General features: G+C 34.4%; 2 protein-coding genes across 2 annotated transcripts; both read left to right on the top strand.

Moving 5' to 3' along the window:
* Positions 1 to 1446: 1446 nt before the first annotated feature.
* On the top strand, positions 1447 to 6251 carry LOC147284124 (general regulatory factor 8). The gene is made up of 4 exons (XM_086244755.1): positions 1447 to 1998; positions 2083 to 2205; positions 5550 to 5666; positions 6059 to 6251. Exons 1-4 carry the CDS (start codon positions 1498 to 1500, stop codon positions 6077 to 6079), a joined length of 762 nt encoding a protein of 253 aa, XP_086100881.1. The 5' UTR covers positions 1447 to 1497; the 3' UTR covers positions 6080 to 6251.
* Positions 6252 to 12384: 6133 nt separating this feature from the next.
* CYCD4;1 (CYCLIN D4;1) lies at positions 12385 to 15012 on the top strand. Its single transcript, XM_086244102.1, has 6 exons — positions 12385 to 12898; positions 13344 to 13430; positions 13550 to 13648; positions 13770 to 13971; positions 14069 to 14190; positions 14325 to 15012. Exons 1-6 carry the CDS (start codon positions 12566 to 12568, stop codon positions 14568 to 14570), a joined length of 1089 nt encoding a protein of 362 aa, XP_086100228.1. The 5' UTR covers positions 12385 to 12565; the 3' UTR covers positions 14571 to 15012.
* Positions 15013 to 20588: the final 5576 nt, after the last annotated feature.

Raw genomic sequence — 20588 nt, 5'->3', positions numbered from 1 at the left:
GACCACCATAATATATTTTTTTCAACTTTTTTCCTATTTTACCCTTTATTGCAAAAACATGATGAAATCACCCAGATCCATTCGGTGGTCATCTACCGAAACATTCACCAATGTTCGGTAGATAAGTGTCGAATAACCATAAATATTTCGGTAGATAACTGTCGAATGACCCAACGAACAAAATTGAAATTTTTTGTTTTAAGGGTAAAGTTGGAATTTTGAAATAGGGTGGTCAACTCAGCAATTTAGGGTGGTCGGAATAGAACTGGCCATCTAAGAAATGGATGGATCACGCCATCTATCACAAATAAGCTAGACTTAGGCTCTTCCATGAGTAGAAACCCTTGGGCCTAGAGCGGGCTATTGGATCGAGCCCATTTGGCCCAACCAATTGCATTGAGCCGTGTTGTTTATTTGTCAAAAATAATGAATTAAGTTCTAAGATATGAAATAAGCCTTCATTAGTTATCAATAATAACTCCTAATATAGGTCGAGCTAGCTTAGGGTAAACAATGTAAGGCACATGTCCTACTCTTTGCACAAACAAGTTGAGTTAGGCATGCCCATTACATTATGCCGGATTGACCCGAGGGCCTAAAATTAGGACCAAATTCGAACTGACACATCAACCTGGGCCATTTTTACAGGCCTCCTCTGCTCCCACCCCAATTGCTCCATATTTTTTACAGGTTCAACGCGGTCAAATAGGATGGATTAAATGGGCCAAGATGTTTATGAAACTAAGGCCCAGTTTGGTGTTTGGTTAAAAAAAAAAAATCAACGTTACCTATTTTCAAAAATGTGGTGTGAGAAGCAGTTTTTGGGGGTTAAAAAAAATAGGTAAGGGTATCCATCACTTTTAAAATTGTGGTGTGAGAAAACATTTTTACACTCACAACATGTTAAAATATAATTAAGCAAACACTAAACTACTTTGTCTCACCCCACAATAGAAACAGGTTTTTTCAAAGTAGAGCAATCTCAAATCGGGCCTACTAAACTAACTTTGGAGGAGTATCCATCTGAGGCTTGAGCTTGGAAGTTGGAACCAAACAGAAGTAACAGAAAACCGTAGTGAAAGTCCATTGGGCCTTTTTGGGGGCCATTAGGAACTTCCAGTTGAAACTACAACGACCTGACCAGCCCAAGCAGCCGTCCGTCGCCGAAATTTGACATTTTTCAGATCCAACCATAAATTTCACGTTCTCTAATCTAATCCTGTTCTCATAATTATGGTCCAATCGGAACAACCACAACTTCTCCTACCCCAAAAGCCACAACACTCGCCACTCACCAAAACCCCACTCCCCCAAACGACGACGTATCAAACCAACTAATCCCCAGAAAGCGAGTACCTGGTAATTTACTACTCTCAGAAGTGGGCCAACTCTCAAATACAAGCTCACCTTTTCAACCCAACTTGTTCAAACGAATCTCAATCCCTCTCTCTCTCTCTCTCTCTCTCTCTCTCTCAAACTCTCACAGAGTCTGCTCCAATGGCTACTTTGGTGCCCGAAACCCTGACCAGAGAGCAGTACGTGTACCTGGCGAAGCTGGCGGAGCAAGCCGAGCGCTACGAGGAGATGGTGAGCTTCATGGAGAAGCTGGTGGTGGCCGCCACGAGCTCCGGCAGCGAGCTGACGGTGGAGGAGCGCAACCTGCTGAGCGTGGCCTACAAGAACGTCATCGGCTCGCTCCGCGCCGCGTGGCGCATCGTCTCCTCGATCGAGCAGAAGGAGGAGGGGCGCCGGAACGAGGAACACGTGGCACTCGTCAAGCAGTACAGATCCAAGGTCGAGACCGAGCTCTCGGCGATCTGCGCCGGCATTCTCGAGCTCCTCGCCTCGCACCTTGTCCCCTCCGCCACCACCGGAGAGTCCAAGGTCTTCTACTTGAAGATGAAGGGCGACTACCATCGCTACCTCGCCGAGTTCAAAAATGGAGATGAGAGAAAAGCCGCCGCCGAGGACACCATGCTGGCTTACAAGGCTGCTCAGGTATTTTCGTAATTTCCTTTTTTGTTTAATTCAATTATTATTCAATTTAATTTTAATTTGAGTTGATTTATTTGGTTTTTGAAGGATATTGCGCTGACTGATTTGGCTCCTACGCATCCGATAAGGTTGGGGCTGGCGCTCAACTTCTCGGTGTTTTACTACGAGATCCTCAATTCCTCTGAGAAGGCTTGTAGCATGGCTAAACAGGTTTGGGCTTACTTATCAAATTCAATTCTTCAAGTTATTCGATTAAAGGCTTGAAATTCTCATTTAAATATAAAACACCAGAGTATAATTTTGAACAATTCAAGGCTTAGTCAATACAGTATTTTTGGTAAATTTTAGATGCGCGTAAAAAAGTGATTTACGTTACTTGTCTAGGCATTTGTTTTTTTTTTTGGCCAGGTTGTCTAGTTAGTTGTTAATTTGGAAATTAGTAGAGGAAGATATAAACTACAATAATGTTGCTTACAGTAAAGCTTCTTTTTTTTTTTGTTAGTTTGGGGAAACAGTTGATGTAGCTTTATTGTAGTTGATGGGTGCTTGAAATATATGCTGTTGTGGCCAAAATTAGTAAGCACAGTACATCCTCTTTGCTGGAGGCTAATGGTAGTCTTTGGTAGGGCTAGTGGTAGGAATTGACTTTGACTTTTAATCGTCTGGATCCAAGGGTTGCTTAATTGGATTCATTCATCAAGTCTTTTTTCTTGTCCACTTGGCTTTGTTTTGCTTGCATTTCCAGATGTAATTGGGAACTATGGATGTATAGGTGGGAAGAAGGGAAAATGTTAACTAGGAACCTTAGGGCCCGTTTGGTATCCTACTCAAATTATTTTTTCAAAAATTAAGATTTTTTTTTTTAAATGTGAGTTTTCAAAATCAATTTTTAAAATTTGAAAACTTGTTTGGTATGAAATTTGAAAACAATTTTTAAATTTAAAAAATGATAACAACTAAGAAAGAAGAAAGTGTAAAAAAAATTGAGAAAAACGATGTTTTATCATTTTTAAAAAGAGGCATGTTTTTGAATTTTTTTCTAAAAACTGTTTTTGAAAATGGTCTACCAAACACATTTTCTTTACTAAAACTTGTTTTTTTGTTTTTGAAAAAAAAAATTAGTTTTTGAATAGAATACCAAACAGGCCCTAAAGATTTTTGTATGGTGTTTTGGCAAAATTAAATTATATAGACTATAAACACCTGAACTTAATTCTATTCTACCTTATAATAAAGCAAATGCTTGATATTAGTGGCATCAGCTAGCGAGACCATCCAAAAGCAAGAGACAGATTCAATTCACTAGGTATAGAATAATTAACTAAGTTCTAAGTGGATGAAAGAGCTAAAACTTAGATAAAGGGGAATAATTATACCCCTACGTGTTTTCACCTGGGCGACATATGCAAAATGTCATTGATCGCAGTGGCAGATCCACATACATCATTCAGGGGTCAATTGACCCTGCTAAACTATTTGTGGGCCATTAATTTTGGGTTATTTTCCATAACTTCCTTGCTTTTTACCTTAAGAGTGGGGCAAAAACTATTTGATAAAATGTCTCAAAGAGGCAATTCCTAAGCTAAGGGTAATGAATCTTCTTCATCACGTCCCCACAAAGACAAATTCTTGGGTCCTCCATTGATTGATCATATGGACTTCACCATTTGTTAACGTGATCAATGGTCTGTGACTCTGTAGTGCTTCGCAACATTTAGAAATTGAGAATCTGTGTGTGTGTGCGTGTTGTGCACATGCTAGGGTTTTCACTTGCACAACATAAAATGCATGACACCCCTCAATGCCATTGGTTGCATGGACTTTATGATACAGTCAACATGATCAACAATTCAACATACGTAATTGAAAATCTGCAGGTATGTGTATGTTGTTGTGTGCACACATGTTTAGAGTGTTCACCAGTGTGACATGGATGGGCAGTGTTTCTCAATATCATTGATCACATTGGCTTCAACGTGCGGATAAAACGATTAACGGCCTGAGGTGACCTATGATGCCCTGCGATTGAAAATTCTCTCCTCTCCTCTCCTCTCCTCTCCTCTCTCTCTCTCTCTCTCTCTCTCTCTCTCTCCCCATATATATGTATATATAAGGTTGTACATAGCTGCATGTTGAATACATCAACATGATATTTGACTTGTAATGGATATGCAAACCGTGTAAGGTTCGTAGAATTTGTGAGTATTCATCTCAGTTGAGTATGTAGACTAGATATAGGAAAGTGTAAAGGCCTAATTAATAGTTGCAAAGCTTTGCAGGGCAGCTACAAGAACTAAGCCAAAACACATTTGGCAATCAACTAAAGGACGACTAAGCAGCTACCTAATATTCCCCGCAAACTCAATGGTCTAGAGAGGACAAGCTTAAAACGCAAAAGAGCATAAACATGCTTGTGAATCCTCTTAGTAAAGAAATAAAATATATTGTCAGTTGAAGGAACAAGCTGAACACAATAACTATCAGAGACTACATGCTCATGAATGAAGTTATAGTTAAGCTCAATGCGCTTGGTGAGAGCAGGGAAAACAGGACAGAAAACCTTGTATGCGGTTTTGAGGTTGTTACAACATGAGTGTTATGGGCATCAAGATAAGCAAATGAAGCTCAGGACAAAGGTGCATAATCAAAACGATCACAGCACAAACTTGAGCAAACGAGCAATGCAGTCTCTGTTAAACCATACTGCGGGATGAAGCAGTCAGACTGCTGAAACCAGACACAAGGAGTTTGTTTGAGACTAAAAATAGCACTGTAGCTTGAAAATGTGGCTAGGTGTTTATGTTTGAGCCTAAAAAAAGTATGAGAAATTTAGATTTAGGAGTTGATCTTAGAATTTAAAATAAATGTTGGCCCGCATCCCAAGGTTTGAATAGTGGTAAACTTGTTGCTGAAGTCCTTTGATACTATGATAAAGTTTGTTGGTCTGCCACTATTCTCAAAAGCTTAAGTTTTTAACATTTATTTTATATTCTAAACACTTACCGCACATGTGGGTCTCTCTCCACACCATTAGAGCCCAACATGTGGAATTCAATTTAGGGTAATGCTAGGGGGACCATGTCATTGTACCACATTTTGTGGTACAATGACATGGTCCCTCTAGCATTACCCTTCAATTTATATTGGGAGTTTACAACTGCAGGGACTCGAGCGTAGGATCTCCTGATTTGATGTTATGATAAAGTTTATTGGTTTACCACAAAAAGTTCAAGTAGTTAGGATGTGAGCCAACATTTATTTTATATTATAACAGTTTAAACTTGCTAATACTATGTAAAGTTTTTGGAATTTTTTTGTTATTATATTCTTCTCAACTAAGTTATATATACTAGGAAAGTGTAAAGGCCTAATTAATAATTAGAGGAAAATGTAAAGGTCTAATTAATATTACAGGAAATTGTGAAGGTCTAATTATTAGTTACAAAGAAGTCTAAACTTTGATAACTCTGTTATATTGAAGGCTGATACAACATATCAGTTCTGAATTACATCAGAATCTCTAGATTTCTTACAATACCTTTCTTTATATGCAGGCCTTTGAGGAAGCTATTGCTGAACTTGATACACTGGGAGAGGAATCGTACAAGGACAGCACTCTAATTATGCAACTGCTGAGGGATAACCTCACTCTTTGGACTTCAGATTTGCAGGTCAGTGCTACTTTTGGTTGGAAAATTTATTTAGAGGGGGATGCTTAGTTATATTGTTGATTTTACAAACATTTATTTTATAGAACTTAGAAGCCCTAATTTGGCCTGTACTTTTTCTATTGAAAGAAAAATTATTATAAAAAGTGAGAAGAGCCTCATCAAAATATATTAATCACTGTTGAAACCTAGAATGTCATGATATAATGTTTGATGCGTAAAGAACAAAGTAAATTTATTTATAATGCTCTGTATAAATAAGAAATAAAAGGACTTAGATCCCCTTGCATGCATTTGGCCCTTTAGTTTGCAATTATAGAAATTAGGTGTGGTTGAAGCCAGCAATCTTTAAGGTTTCCTTTGTATTAAACTATAACCATGTTGGGATCTTGCAGGAGCAGATGGATGAAGCTTAACCACTGGATTGTTATGCTCCTTGAGGGAGGTGGGCTTGAATGTCATAAATATTCTGTAATCTGCAAACGACTGTATTACATTGATGTCCTTATGTGCATACCATATGCTCATGTTGACATATTTCCTTCCAATTTGTTCGGTTAATGAGAGTGGTAATGATGATTCATATTATTTTTGTGCTCTGCTTAAAAGCTTATGATTGGTTAGAATTGAGGTGGTTATGCTTGAACATTAGTTGCCTTGTGTTGAAAGCAAAGTCGTGTCACCCAAAGGTTTCGCCTTCTTCCCCATTTTTCTCCCCCTATTTGCTGATTGTATTTTTCCGCAAATTAGATTGGTTTCTAATCCAAATTCTAGACCATTTTAGTTAGGGGTTGACTTAACCTCATGAAAATGCTGCTCATCACTCTGGTGAAGCTTGGTATTTTGCTTGACCACCGGTCTATTAAAAATGTTAAAAGACATACTACCCTATCTTATTAGTTACTTAGTGACTACACACCCCTTTGATTCAATTGAGGATGATTTTCCGTCTAAGAAATGGGCTTGTATGGTGATGGGACTTTAGTCTTCTGTTATCATTATGTTTGTTAATCACCTCTCAATTCAGAAATGGTCACTTTTTACACAATCAATCTCACACCTCTATTTCAGGCTGTGGGGCATTGAAATTGCAATTACCAAGTAGGAATTCTAAGCAGCTCTAACACCAAGAAGACATAAAATGGCCAACTGAAAACCACACCCCATCATTGTTGTCCCAAAGAAACATGGTTTTTTCACTCAAAGCAAGAAACTCTGCACATTGCACAATCTACGCATTAGGAGCTCAAGAATCAAGGTCTATTTGGTCTTCCCCCCATCTTCTGATTAATTATTGGTGCCTAGTGGAAAAGTTCATCTCATTCAAAACTTAATAACTGAATTCCACGAGAAGCTCCTGTTATAGTCCAAGTCTATTATTCCCTGTTCGAAGCTATCATGCTCTGTACATCCAGTTAAGCAGTAGAGGGAACTTCCTTATGAATCCCTTGACTTTAATATTGGTTTTTCCTCTCTTTTTTTTTTTTTTTTTTCTTTCTTGAATAATAAATAGACATTCTTCCGGGAAAAGAAAACAAATAAAGTAAAACATATGGCTTGAAAATGTGTGAACCAAAGAATCAAATAGCACAGTACATTGCTTGAAAATGTAATAACTCTAGAGCATGAATAGTAGGATAATAGTCACTTACCAAACTGTTTGACATGTTATAGTGGAATCATATTTTTCTAGTCTTTGATTTTAGTTCAAGTGGGCCAGTGGGGGGGTAGGATGGGAAAATAGATTAGGATTTAAGTTAGGTCAAAGGTTCATTTACCTCCCATGTAACCAAAAAAATATACTCCTCTACCTTGGTGGGTGTATTCATGTCCTTAAGCCTGCATTGCTTGGCTTTGTGGATAGCATCAAAGTGACAAAGTGCAACTTTCAGTCTATTATTTTGTAGTCCTAAACTTTGTATCCTTACCTTAAAATTAAATCTATTTGGACTTAGTTCTGATAATAAAGACATCTATATATATATATATTATATAGATCACCTGTGTGGTTGAGATCTTTGCAAATTGAATTAGAATCTTATGCTTGTTTTTATCTAACTTTTAATTTAAATTCTATATTATAAATTTAAGGATGCGTGAGATGTGAGAGAAAAAAATGAAATAAATTTATAACACTATTTGCGTGTGTATTATAACTCATAGGTTTGTAACACATAACTAGAATTGAAATAAGTACAACAAAAAATCCAAACCCTTGGACATTTGTATCCTCCAACATAATAGTAAAAGACTGCAATTCTGCATCACTGTTTCTCTTAAAGTAAAACCATTTGCTGTGGCAGCATAACAATAACTAAATAATAAGTTATTATTAAAACTGTGAATAAAGACTCCACCTGGAAATTTGGAATGATTAGACATTGATCAATCAACTCTGATATCAGTTATGTCTTGTATTAATACACTAAGGAGCTACAGTGCTAGCTTGTACGACAATCGACAAATGCTAATTTTGACATTATAACAGATTAGAGAGAAAGTTTTAGAATTTATAAATTGCAAGTGGAAGGGAAAGAGGGGGACAAATCACAAACGGAAATTAACAAAGCAGATCCCTTAGAGACACACATTAATTTTATTGTATATTAGCCATCAGCTCTGGCTCTTCCTCTGGATGCTTTTGATGCCCATGGGGCTCGTAGTTTGAGAGAGAGAGAGAGAGAGAGAGAGAGAGAGAGAGAGAGAGAGAGAGATTCTCAAGGACTTGGTAATATAAAGCCAAAAGAGACCAAAAAGAAGGTGGGTGTTTTGGACCACCATGTCCATATTGTATTTGCTAGATAGATGCCATGCAGGTCCAAAGAGAGTGAAGCTATTGCTTTGGTATATTTGCTGATGTGCATGAGCCATGAAGCTCTTACAAAGTGTGCATGTAAGGCTGCTCTGCTGCTATTAATTTAACTAAAATTTGTGATACACGTTTACACGTGATTTGGGACATGTCTAGTAGGAGTAAAAAGTGTTTCATATTTGGTCTTGGAGAATTTTTGGGAGCCAACCCCAAAAAAGAGGTATGAGGGTGGTGGTGGTGGTGGAAAGGCTAACAGTCTCATATGAGAAAGAGAGAGCATCTCTAGGAGAAGAGAAAAGGGTTAGAAATTTGTGTTGCTAAAGTCTAGAAAAGGGAAAGATTCAAAGATCATGTTTCTTTTTAGATCTCTCATTTACAAGTGTAACAAGTGTATACTTTTATCAATTGAGTATCCTAAGTGGGGTTTTGTTTTAAAATTTCGATCACCATTCAATTTCAAGAACATGGTGAACAAATTTAAACCCTTTCCTTTCTCTTTTTATGACCTATTGGTGGAGCTAAACTAATTTTAAACCCTTTTCTTTCTCTTTTTTATGACCTAATGGTGGAGCTAAACTAAATTAGGAAATTGTCAGTGAACATTTGATATAAGAGAAATACTAAGCTACTATTTGATATACCTTATAAGAGAAATTAAGAGAAATACTAAGCTACTTTTTTAGGAGATATATCATGATGTAAAGAACAAAATTGTGTGGCTGTCTACCTCATTTGAGGAGCACATTGCTGCATGATCACATGTATTTATAGAATAAAAGTTACAATTGCACAAGAAAATAACTCTCTACAAAGAGAAGATTAATTTACACACAAGAAAAGGGGGGTTTACAACAAAAAAATAAGATATACATTACATAAAACATATTAGAAAATGATGACAACTACATTAAGATGATAACTACAGTTAAGACTATTTCTATCAAATCACTAACCAAATGAGTGAAATATATATTCCATGGTATTTTGGCATTATGCAAAATCGTTTTATTTGATTATTATTATTTTTTTGGCTGGGATGCACAATCGATTTTGTTAAATAGTCAATTGGGATTGAAATTGATTCCCCCTGGCCTATTGGATTTACATGGAACTGCCTCTGAGGGTTTATTGGACTTAAGACCATGTGCATACAATTAGAGTGAGAAAAGGGCCAAAGTAGCAAGCATGAGGAATGAGGATGGTGCAAATTTCTGATACAAAACGGTTAACTTTGATCGCCTGCTGAGATTGCACAGAGCACGCGACTTGTCTAAGATGGAAAAAAGACAAAAGCCATTGTCCATCGTTCATTCCTCACCAAACCCTTATTACTCCTATAGTCAAATACCCATTCATTCAATAAATGTCTTTTGCTTCTTGCCACTAAAAGCTTTTTCTTACCTCCTCCCCTTCAAAAAACAACAATAAACAAAAAGAAAGAAAAGGAAGCTATGCTCCACATCCCATTCCACCAAAATGCATATTGCATTTTACATTCAGTCATTCAGTTGTCATATGCTGATTCAAGAAGCTTTATATGATTTTATCTATGCGGCTTAATTATGTCCATGTTTCATAAATTATGTCTCCTATCTCACTAAATTCATTATGTCTCATTCTTCAATTACGTTATGTGTTTTAAATTACCTCATTTATTCGAATTTGTTATTTTTTTAAGTTGATGTGGCGTTTGCATGGTAAAATTTTGATGGATGTCACGTTTGTTTGACTAAATAAAGATAGATAAACTTTTATGGGGCATAGTTTAGGAGAATAAAATAAGACACAAAGCATAAGCATAACTAAACCTTTTAATTATTCATTCATTTCAAATTTAGTCATAATTTCAAGACAAACAAATTTTGTTACTCCCTTTTTTTCGCTCTACTTCTTTTAAACAATTCTTATGTACATTTAACACATTGCATCAAAGCGCATCACATAAAACTCAGCATACAGGTAGTTTCATTTATTTATTTTTAGAATACTAAATAATATTAATTTGCTACTTCTCTCCTTTCCCTCAAAATTTAAATTTGGTTGTGCATATTCCCTTAATTACAATTTCCTTTGGTGATGCTGAGTCTCTTACCAAGCTTACAATTTCCTTTTAGGTATAGCATTAAAATGGTACAGTGTTTTTACCAGATGCAGTGAGGTCAGATTCAACTTGTGAAGTAAACAATTGGGCTTGTAAGAATTTGAGTATTTGACCAATGGATCACCTTCTGAAAATATATTATATTCCTAAGTTTACATTGAGAATACTTGTGGACCCATTGTCCTACGGCACATTTTTATGCTTATTGCTCACAAATTAAATATGTATTCTCTCTACCTATTTTCTAGATTCACAATTACATCATTGCTAATCATATGAGAAAATCACAACTAACTATTTACAACCAAAAAGATATCGTAACCAAACCTTTCACAAACAAATTAAATATTTCTTTCTGTTTCAAAAAATTTAAATTTAATATCCTGAGCCTTCTAAATCTAGTGATTTAACACTTTACTTTCCACGCTTATAATGGAATTAATAATGGTAGACTGGTAGCTACAGAGCAGATGAGAGGGAAGAGGAAGAGAGAGGTAGTCATGGCCTCATGGGCAAGGAGGAAAGGAAGGAAAGAAAAAACAAAAAAACAAAAAAACAAAAAAAAAAAGGAAGAAAAAAAAAAGCAAAAGAAAAGAAAGGAAAAAAAAAAGGAAGGAAAGAAAAAAGAAAGGTTTTAGGGCTGATTGGGGTTTGGGGCCTTTGGGCAATTGGAAGAAAAAAAAAGTTTGGGGTTTCGTTTAGTTGTTTTTAAACCCTAAACCCTAATACATTTTCATATAAAATATAATTAAAAATACCCTAAAGGGCTTAAACTCTAATATCTTATATTATATCCTAAAGAATATAAAGTATATAAGACTTAGTGCATAGATTATAAAATATAAAGAATATTAGGGTTAGTGTATAGATTATAGAGTATAAAGAATGTACTAATTTTATTTATTTATTATTATAATTTTATTTAACAAGTTGAATATGACCTCAAGAATATACTAATTTTATTTATTTATTATTCTAATTTTATTTAACAACTTGAATCTGACCTCAAGAATATACTAATTTCATTTATTCATTATTCTAATTTATTATACTAATTTGCATTATATTTATTTTATATCACATAAAACATATTATATAATTTGAACTCTTCAATGTATTTTATCAATGTAGTAGATAATATGTTAAATAAACATATAGTCAAGTTTCATTCAAAATTTTCATATTTTGATAGCGATTTTCGTCGTTTTTGTCTAAATTTATTAAAATCAAAATTTTAATTGAAATTTCCGTCAAAATTTTACACCTTGATTATAACACAATATTTCATGTACATTAACCTTTATACCATTAAGTTACTTGTCAAAAAGAGATTATTAATTACAATAAGATCTTATACAAAGAAAAGAAAATGACACCAATATTATTCTCAATTCATGATATATTTGACAAAATGACAGGTATGCATTTTCACAATCCAAGACACCTTGAAAATAAATCATACAAGCCTAATTTTTATTTCCTCTCAAGTAACCTCTTAACAAAGTTTGCTTTGTATTTTTGTTTTTATAATGTCTTTTATATTATTTCATTATATTTGAGTTCGCAAACCAAGAAGAAACTATAAAATTTGTTTGGTTTTTTTTTGGGCTTTTTTGTTCTGTATCTACGAATCCACAACCTTCCTCCCCCACACTCCCCCAATCTCTCGTTTGCCCTAAAATCACATGCTCATTTCCTACATAAAGCTCTCATCTTGGCATATAGTCTCTCCTCAAACCCCCTTCTCTCTCTCTCTCTCTCTCTCTCTCTCTCTCTCTCTCTCTCTCTCTCTCTCTCTCTCTCTCTCTCTCTTCCTCACTCTCTTTGTTTGTATCTATACCACACTCACACTTCCTCTATAGACTCTCTCTCTTTCTTGGGTCTCTTACTCTCTTGTGCAATGAAAATGCCATCTTTGATTAAACCCAGACTCTAATTTGATGAGATTTTCTTGGGTTTTAGTTATACAGGGCATCTTGAGGTGCTCCAATGGCAGACAGTTTTGAGTGTGCCACCTCAAACCTTCTTTGTGCAGAAAACTCCAATACCTGCTTTGATGATCTTGATTCTAATGTTATAGATGAGTTTGAGCTGTCCCCTTCAATGCCCCTTAAAAACAAAGGTATCCACAATCAAGACCCCAGTTTTAATCAAAAGAGATCCAAATCTGTGTTAGATTTTCCATTAGAGAGTGAAGAGAGAATTAGTGCAATGGTTGAGAGGGAGCGTGAGCATTTACCTAGGAATGATTACCTCAAGAGACTGCGCAGTGGGGACTTGGACTTGAGCAGTAGAAGAGAGGCCCTTGATTGGATTTGGAAGGTTGGTCTCACTACTTCTCTTTGAGTTTTGGTTTTTTGATCCATTGGTTATTGTCCTTTTCTTATAATCATTTTGCTTTTTTACCGGTTTTTGTGACTGTAATTCAGGTGTCTGCAACTTGGTTTTATTCTTCAACAACATCTTAAAACATTTCTGTACATTGTGTTACTTGTTTGATTGTTATCGATATGTTCTGTATTGTATCTAATTTGTAGAGGGATCAATAGTCATAACGTTTGTTCCTAGTCCAGTTTTTTGTGGAAACTCGTTTGTGTTCTAAAATTGGATGTTGGTTTTCCTTCTCTGTCTGCTCATTTTTCTTATTTTATTCCTTTGCTGAATTTTTTTCGTTTCGGCCTTGAACTCCTTTGCTGATTGATAATGTGAAATAATCATTTTGTTGATTACTGAATTAAGTTGACTTTTCGTGTATTGTGATCAACAGGCTCATGTCCATTACAGTTTTGGACCATTAAGTGTTTGTCTATCTATGAACTACTTGGATCGCTTCCTTTCAGTTTATGAATTTCCTGTAAGTTCAGAAATTGGACTCAAAGTTTGCTTCTTTTTTCGTTTCATCGACATATATTGTGTTTTCATTTATGTTGTCTCTGTTCTTGATTTTGCACTTCACTTTTCTTGTCTATACAGAGAGGTAAAACTTGGGCTGTGCAATTGCTAGCTGTGGCTTGTTTATCACTAGCAGCCAAAATGGAGGAGACTGAAGTACCTCAGTCTGTGGATTTACAGGTATAGAAATCATGTGCATCATTTTACTATTGTTGGACTAGTATTTGATATGTTTGGAGATGGTGTTGATTTCTGTGTTCCTCTCAATCTGACTGTCAGTATTTGTGTGGACTGTGTGCAGGTTGGAGATCCCAAGTTTGTGTTTGAAGCTAAAACTATACAAAGAATGGAGCTTCTTGTGCTGAGCACCTTAAAATGGAGAATGCAAGCTTATACTCCCTGCTCTTTCATTGACTACTTCCTCAGCAAGATCAGTGATGATCAGCATCCGTCGACATCATCCATCTGTAGATCAGTACAACTCATATTGAGCACAATCAGAGGTCTTTTTCTGGCTGTGTGTGAATGATTTTATTTTGTTCTTTGGTGTTCTTGAGGATTAATGGGTTCCATGAACTGCTGGATGGGAATTAAATGCAGGTGTTGACTTCTTGGAATTCAGGCCTTCGGAAATTGCTGCGGCAGTGGCAATTTCTATTTCAGGAGAAATACAAGCAGTAGACATTGATAAGGCCATTTCTTGTTTCATACATGTAGAAAAGGTATAACGGTTGTTTCACATATGCTACCTATGATACGACAAACTTGCTTTAGCTCTTAAGAAAAAATCTGATTTGATCTTTTTCTTTACCAATTTAATGAGTTGTTGAAGCTTTTCTGTTTGTGGGATTTGCAGGGAAGAGTGTTGAAGTGTTTAGAACTGATCAAAGATTTGTCATTGATTAGTGGGTCTACTAATAATATTGGAAGCTCCTCTGCTCCATTGGTGCCCCAAAGTCCGATTGGGGTGTTGGATGCCGCATGCTTGAGCTATAAAAGTGATGAATTTACAGTTGGGTCATGTGCAAATTCTTCACATAATAGTTCAGACATTAAGAGGAGGAAACCAGACAATCCATCTGAAATGGACGCCAAGTCATGAGATGTGAATTTTTCTCCTTCACACCCTAGTCCAATCAGTTTGGTTGAATGGGAGTTTTGGTGTTGTTTTGGAGGTTCCCTTTAGTAACACAGAGGAGAGAGAGAGAGAGAGAGAGAGAGAGAGAGAGAGAGAGAGAGAGAGAGAGAGAGAGAGAGAGAGAGAGAGAGAGAGAGAGAGAGAGAGAGAGATGAATAAAGTAATGTGGGAAAAAAATCCAGGTTCTCATGCTTCAAGCATGAAAGTAAAGTCACCAGCTGTTCATAATCAGAATGCTCAACAGCCATAGATTTTACAAGTGGTGGTGTTCATGGTGAACAACATTTTGAAGGATATATGTTGTTGGTGTTTAGAGAAATACAGTTTTCTGTTGTAGTTCCAGTTCAATGAGAAACCGATCTGAAACTATATATAGTTGAAAAATATGTTCTAGTTTTGTTTTTGACCATTTCTCCTTTAGTCCTTTCAACCACAGTTGGGTGAATACAGAGAACTTTTTAGCTGTATTTAAATTTTGCAAAATTGTATTAATTTCTAAACAATAAGATGCTGTTAAGGGAGTGAGGAGCAGAGCACTACGTCTGTTGCTATTGGGATTGACAATGCCTAAGGTAGGCCCCGTTCGCCCTTAGAAGAGGCCCACCGCTATTTGTTTTGTGTGTGGACCAGTCAACTTCTGAGCTTTCTCTGTACCCTCAATCCATCATTCAAGTGTTTAGAGTAATGATGAAGAAGGACAGGTCCAAAGACTCAGACATAAGCAACCCTGGAATTAAACTCTCACTAAAAGATAAAAAAATATACATTTATATATGAACAATACTTGGGATATTACCTAACTCTCTCCAATTTTAATTTTGACAATATTAGTATATGATCATAATTTTAATTTTGACAATATTAGTGTATGATCAGAATTGGTCATTTTTTGGATAACATATTAAAGATCTATCTTTGTAAAAAGTTAAATCAATTGAAAATCGTTTGATTATATAATTGTTGTCAATTAAATAGAAAAAATATATGATTTTCAATTAAATAGTGATTTTTTACTAAATAGTTGATTTTGTTTATTTAATCGACAACAGTTATATAATCAAATGATATTGAGTTAAGTTTTTATAGAAAAGATATATAATAAATAATCTAAAAAGTGAACGGTTCCGATTATGCGCCAACATTATCGAAATCAAAATTTGAGAGAATAAGGTGACCTTAAGGTACCTCTAAGGGGTGACTAAAGTATTATTCTTTATATATTATATATAAAGGTAATGGTTGGTTGTTGAGAGTAAGTAGGGGAGTAGGCTAATATTAGCCCTTCATTGGTAGTATTTAATTGTAGGTTTCTTACATCCATTGAACTTTATGTTCAATTCATTTCACCACATAAAAAAAAAATTTGTGTCAATTTATTACATAAATTAAGAATTTATTGTAATGTACTACTTGAATTAAAAATCTTTTTAAATGAGTTAAGACGAAATGTTGATCAAGTGTACATTGCAATATATTTTTTAAATTGAAATCGAGCGTAAAATTCATATAAATAAAGTGTAAAAATACCTTAATTGTATATCAGCTTTTTCTATACTCACGTGCTAACTATACCGTCTATGCCACATAATTTATGGGCCTAAGTTTTGTTCTCAAATTGAAAAGAAAAAATTTTCAAAATTAGAAATTAAAAATCAGAATTCCCACCCCCACTCCACCCAATGCAGATCTCCATTCCCCTACTTTTTACCGGTGACTTCTCAGCCCAATGCTGGCGACGCCGACTTCCACCTTCCATCGCTTCTTCATCCATTCCCTCTTGTCTCTCGTTTTCTTTTGGGAAATTTAAACATATCACCCAAGTAGTAGTAGAGATTGTTTTTAGAGATAATTAGGCTTAAGTCCTTTAAAAAAACAGTTTTTAGATAAAGATTAGAGGTGTTTTAAAATTTATAAGAAATTTTTTTTAATTCATAATAAAGTCATTTCTCAATATGAAGGGTATGTCTTCCTATTTGAAGGGTATTTTTCTTCTTAGAGTGTAAAACTTAACATAAAGTCATTAAATTATACTCAAAATCTCGGAGTTAAAATTTAACATAAAACCGTTAAAGAAAAAAATAAAAAAACTTAATTAAAAATTCTAAATTACTATTAATCATAGTCTAATAAATACTCATAAATTGGACTGAACTCTAAATTTTGCTAGTTTTTATAACCCAACTTTTTAAAACTTACTTTTATAACCCTTTTGTCGCATGAAAAGTAAAAAATACCCTTCATATATACCAAATTAATCCTTACTTTTTTTTTCTTTTTTTTTTTATTTCTCTCTCTCCACCCCCATCATGGTTTATTCCGGTTTGTGATCCCAGGAGCTGTTTGTTTTGGAGCTTTCTTTCTCTGCTTTTTTATTTCTTTGAATTCCGGCGAACATGCATGAACTTGGTTTTCCGACTACGACAGAGGAAAACGATGGATTTTCCGGCGAGATTCGAAGGACATGGCGGGGGTATGGATTCGATCTGGCAATGAGCGTTTTTAAGCTTAGCCAAGCAGACAGCCCATGAATGAAAAATGTGAAACTTTGTATATAGCATAGATTATGACTTACAAATTATTGGACAATCGCAGAGTTCCTCTTGAGGTTATCAAAGGTGATGACCCACTTGTTAGAATCAAGCCATTAACAAATTGAACCCATTACAGAACTATGGTCGACGTCGACATGGGGCATATCCATATGGTCAACGTCGACCAGATTATACAGGTCTCGTGACCTAATGGTTTTTATCACTTAATTCCATGGCTTTCTTTGAACCCAGCAGCTTAAATCCCATATGGTTTTTATGTATATGGTTTCGTGACCTCAAATCCCAGCATGTCTCGTGACTAAAGGCTCATTACCAGATCTATTTACCAGGTCCAATATTCCAAATCCAAATCTCATTAACAGGTCTCGCTTTGGATTTGGATAAGCAACAGTGCCACCTCTCCCTATCTCAGTGATAGGGAAGTTTCTCATCCCTTCATTTCTAGGAAAATATACGTGAAATGTTTATTAAAATTTCGCGCAGTGTGTCGAATGCATGGAAAAATTTCTCGTAAATTAGAAAGTAATCAAATCGATTATTAAATGCTTTTGAAGGTGAAGTTGAAAAGTGAAGGAAGCAATTTTTTTTCTTTCGACATCTAGTTCTTGAAGCCTAATTTTCTTCAATGAAGGATCTGAAAGTGTTCAAGATTAATTAAGAGTATCAACTTATCATTTTTCCTCAATGATGGCAACTAGATCATGTGCCTATATGCTGCTGGCCAAAAAACCAAGGACTGTGTGCCTAGAAACACTATGCTTCGAATAATATATTTATTATAGGCAAAATAGTGAGTTAATTACATTTATACCTCCTAAAGTTTATTGTCTTTTCACATATACCCTTGGGATTTCAAAAATTACACATATACCCTTTGAGGTTTCAAAACTATTGCATATAACCCCTATAAGAGAAAAAAATAAATAAACAAAAAAAAAAATATTTGTATTGAGGTTGGACCTTACACCTTGAGTAATCTTATTAGGCCATTTCACCCCTTAATTAGCATGTCTTTTTGCATAATTTCTCATCTTTTTTATCTTATTATAGGGGGTTATATGTAATAGTTTTGAAACCTTAAGGGGTGTATGTGTAATTGTTGAAACCTTAGGAGTTGTATGTGAAAAAACGATAAACCTCAGGGAGTATAATTAACTCATGTTATGGTCTAAACTAATAAAAACAATCCAATTAATGATTGTTTCAATAATTTTAATGAATTAAGTTGAATATCAAAATTCAAAAACCAACATATTTATGCAACAAATATATAAAAACTTGATTATCTATGCAATGCATTGCATAATTTTTTTAAAACTTAATTATTTATACCATATTTACTATCGCATTTCTTACAAATTGGAATTCACATAAGATAATTGTATGATATTATTTTTTTCTTAAAGAAAGAATGCATCTAACATTCATGCACTTAGATATACACATAAAACAGTAATATAATAAGTTGCCTTGACTGATATACCAACAGCTAGCTAAGCATGGTCAAATATTGTATTATAAAAATGGCAAACCATAGTGACTGACAATGTACTATATATCAAGGATCCCAATAGCATACAGCAACCCATATATGCATGGCATATGAGACGAAACAACAACAACAACAGAATAGTACCACAGAGCCAATTTTCTTGAAACTATTAAACAAATCCCAGTCCCATATATTTCTCAAATTATTTGGCCACCTCAGTTTGAACACCATACTTGTACAACAATCATACTCTCTCTCCCTCTGATGTGTGCATGTGTGGCTGTGGGGACCAATTAAGGTCAGTGCTTCTGCAAAACTGGCTTTAGGTTGGTATAGGTTTAACAGCTCTGGGAGCCTCTCTGTCTGTGACTACTGATAACACGGAAATTCAAGTGGTCTCTCTCTCTCTCATATATATATATATATTAGTTTCAACATTATTTTAATTTTATCTGACAAATTATATTTGTCTGTAAAGTTTGGAGAACCAAATAATTATCGATTTGGCTGATTTTTTACAGAGATAATCCTTAAGGATGAACCGAAAAAATGGACAGTCCCGATCATTAAATTCTTCGCTCTGTGATAAGCGAATGGTTAGATAAGCGGGGAATTCTCCGCTCTATGGTGAGCGAGTAATTATTTATATATACATATATATATCATCGTGGAAATACTAGTTAATTGCCTTCTCTCATTTGTGTATTCTTGTGTCTTCTTTTTTATTTTATTTATTTCACAATATAAATTTATAATTGAAATCATTTATTTTTTAGATCATTCTATAAAAATTATCTCTATAAAATAATTAATCATTTTAAAAATTATTTAATTGTTTAACTGTTATCAAATAAATAAATAATAATTTAATAAATAAACAATAAATATAACTGTTACTTTTAAATTCTAAGATTGTATAATTCTAAATTAATTTTTATAATCTTTAATAGATGATCTAGAAAATAAAAATTCTCATCATGAGATTTCTTATTACGGAAGGACAGACAAAGAGAGAAGCACATAAAAAAACACAACGGAGAAAGCAAATAGTATTCATTGTGTATCTCATTTGTACGGCTCTAGAGATCTCTTGTGTGAGCATCTCAAATGGTGCAATATTCAATTCTATATTTTAATAAAATCAAATAACAAATTTATCTTATAAAAAAAAAATCAAATATGTCATAAGTTGACACATATATCAATAGTTGAGGTTCAGATGCAGATAATCCAAATGGGCGCGGTTCAAATCGTGGTGTATATTTTGAATTTAACTTTTGGTTTTTATAATTTAGGTCAAGGTTTACTTTGATTTTTATAATTTTAATTATTCTTATTTTGGTAATATATTTTACAAATTGTTACAATTTAACGATACGTTAGCATTTTCGTTCATTAAATTGTTAAATTCGTTGTGCCTTAATTTGGTCATATATATTACAAATCGGTGATCGAATTTTGGTCATGTGCTTTACAAACCACAAACAATTTAATGACGAATTTAAAGAATTAACGGAAAAAAAATTCTAATGTATCCTTGATTTGCAACAATTTTTAAAGTAAAACAATTGAAACTACATGGACCAACTAGGAACTTGTCCAAATTACAGAGGCCAAAAGCAAAATTTAACCTTTTTTTTATCAAGTTTTTGATTATTTTATGGTGTAGAATAACATCTAGGAATACTTACAATTGAGATTTAAATATAAACTGCAAGCTCTAATATTAATTTCATAATATTGCGCTCTACAATTAATGTTGGAGAGATTCCACATTCCAAACTCATTCCCCCAAATCCAAAGAAAAAAAATTAAAAATTAAATCTTAAACTCTAAGCTCTAAATAAGTATTTGCATTATACAATCTTTGCATGCAGATCGGTATGCTTCAAAAGCAATTCCTGAAAAAATTATAAGAATAGACCTCCTAAAACAAAT

Source organism: Dryas octopetala, chromosome 5, assembly GCF_963921425.1.
Source record: "Dryas octopetala chromosome 5, drDryOcto1.1, whole genome shotgun sequence".
NCBI lineage: Eukaryota > Viridiplantae > Streptophyta > Magnoliopsida > Rosales > Rosaceae > Dryas > Dryas octopetala.
Note: the sequence above shows the minus strand (reverse complement) of the source record. Positions and strands in the feature narration are given on the sequence as shown.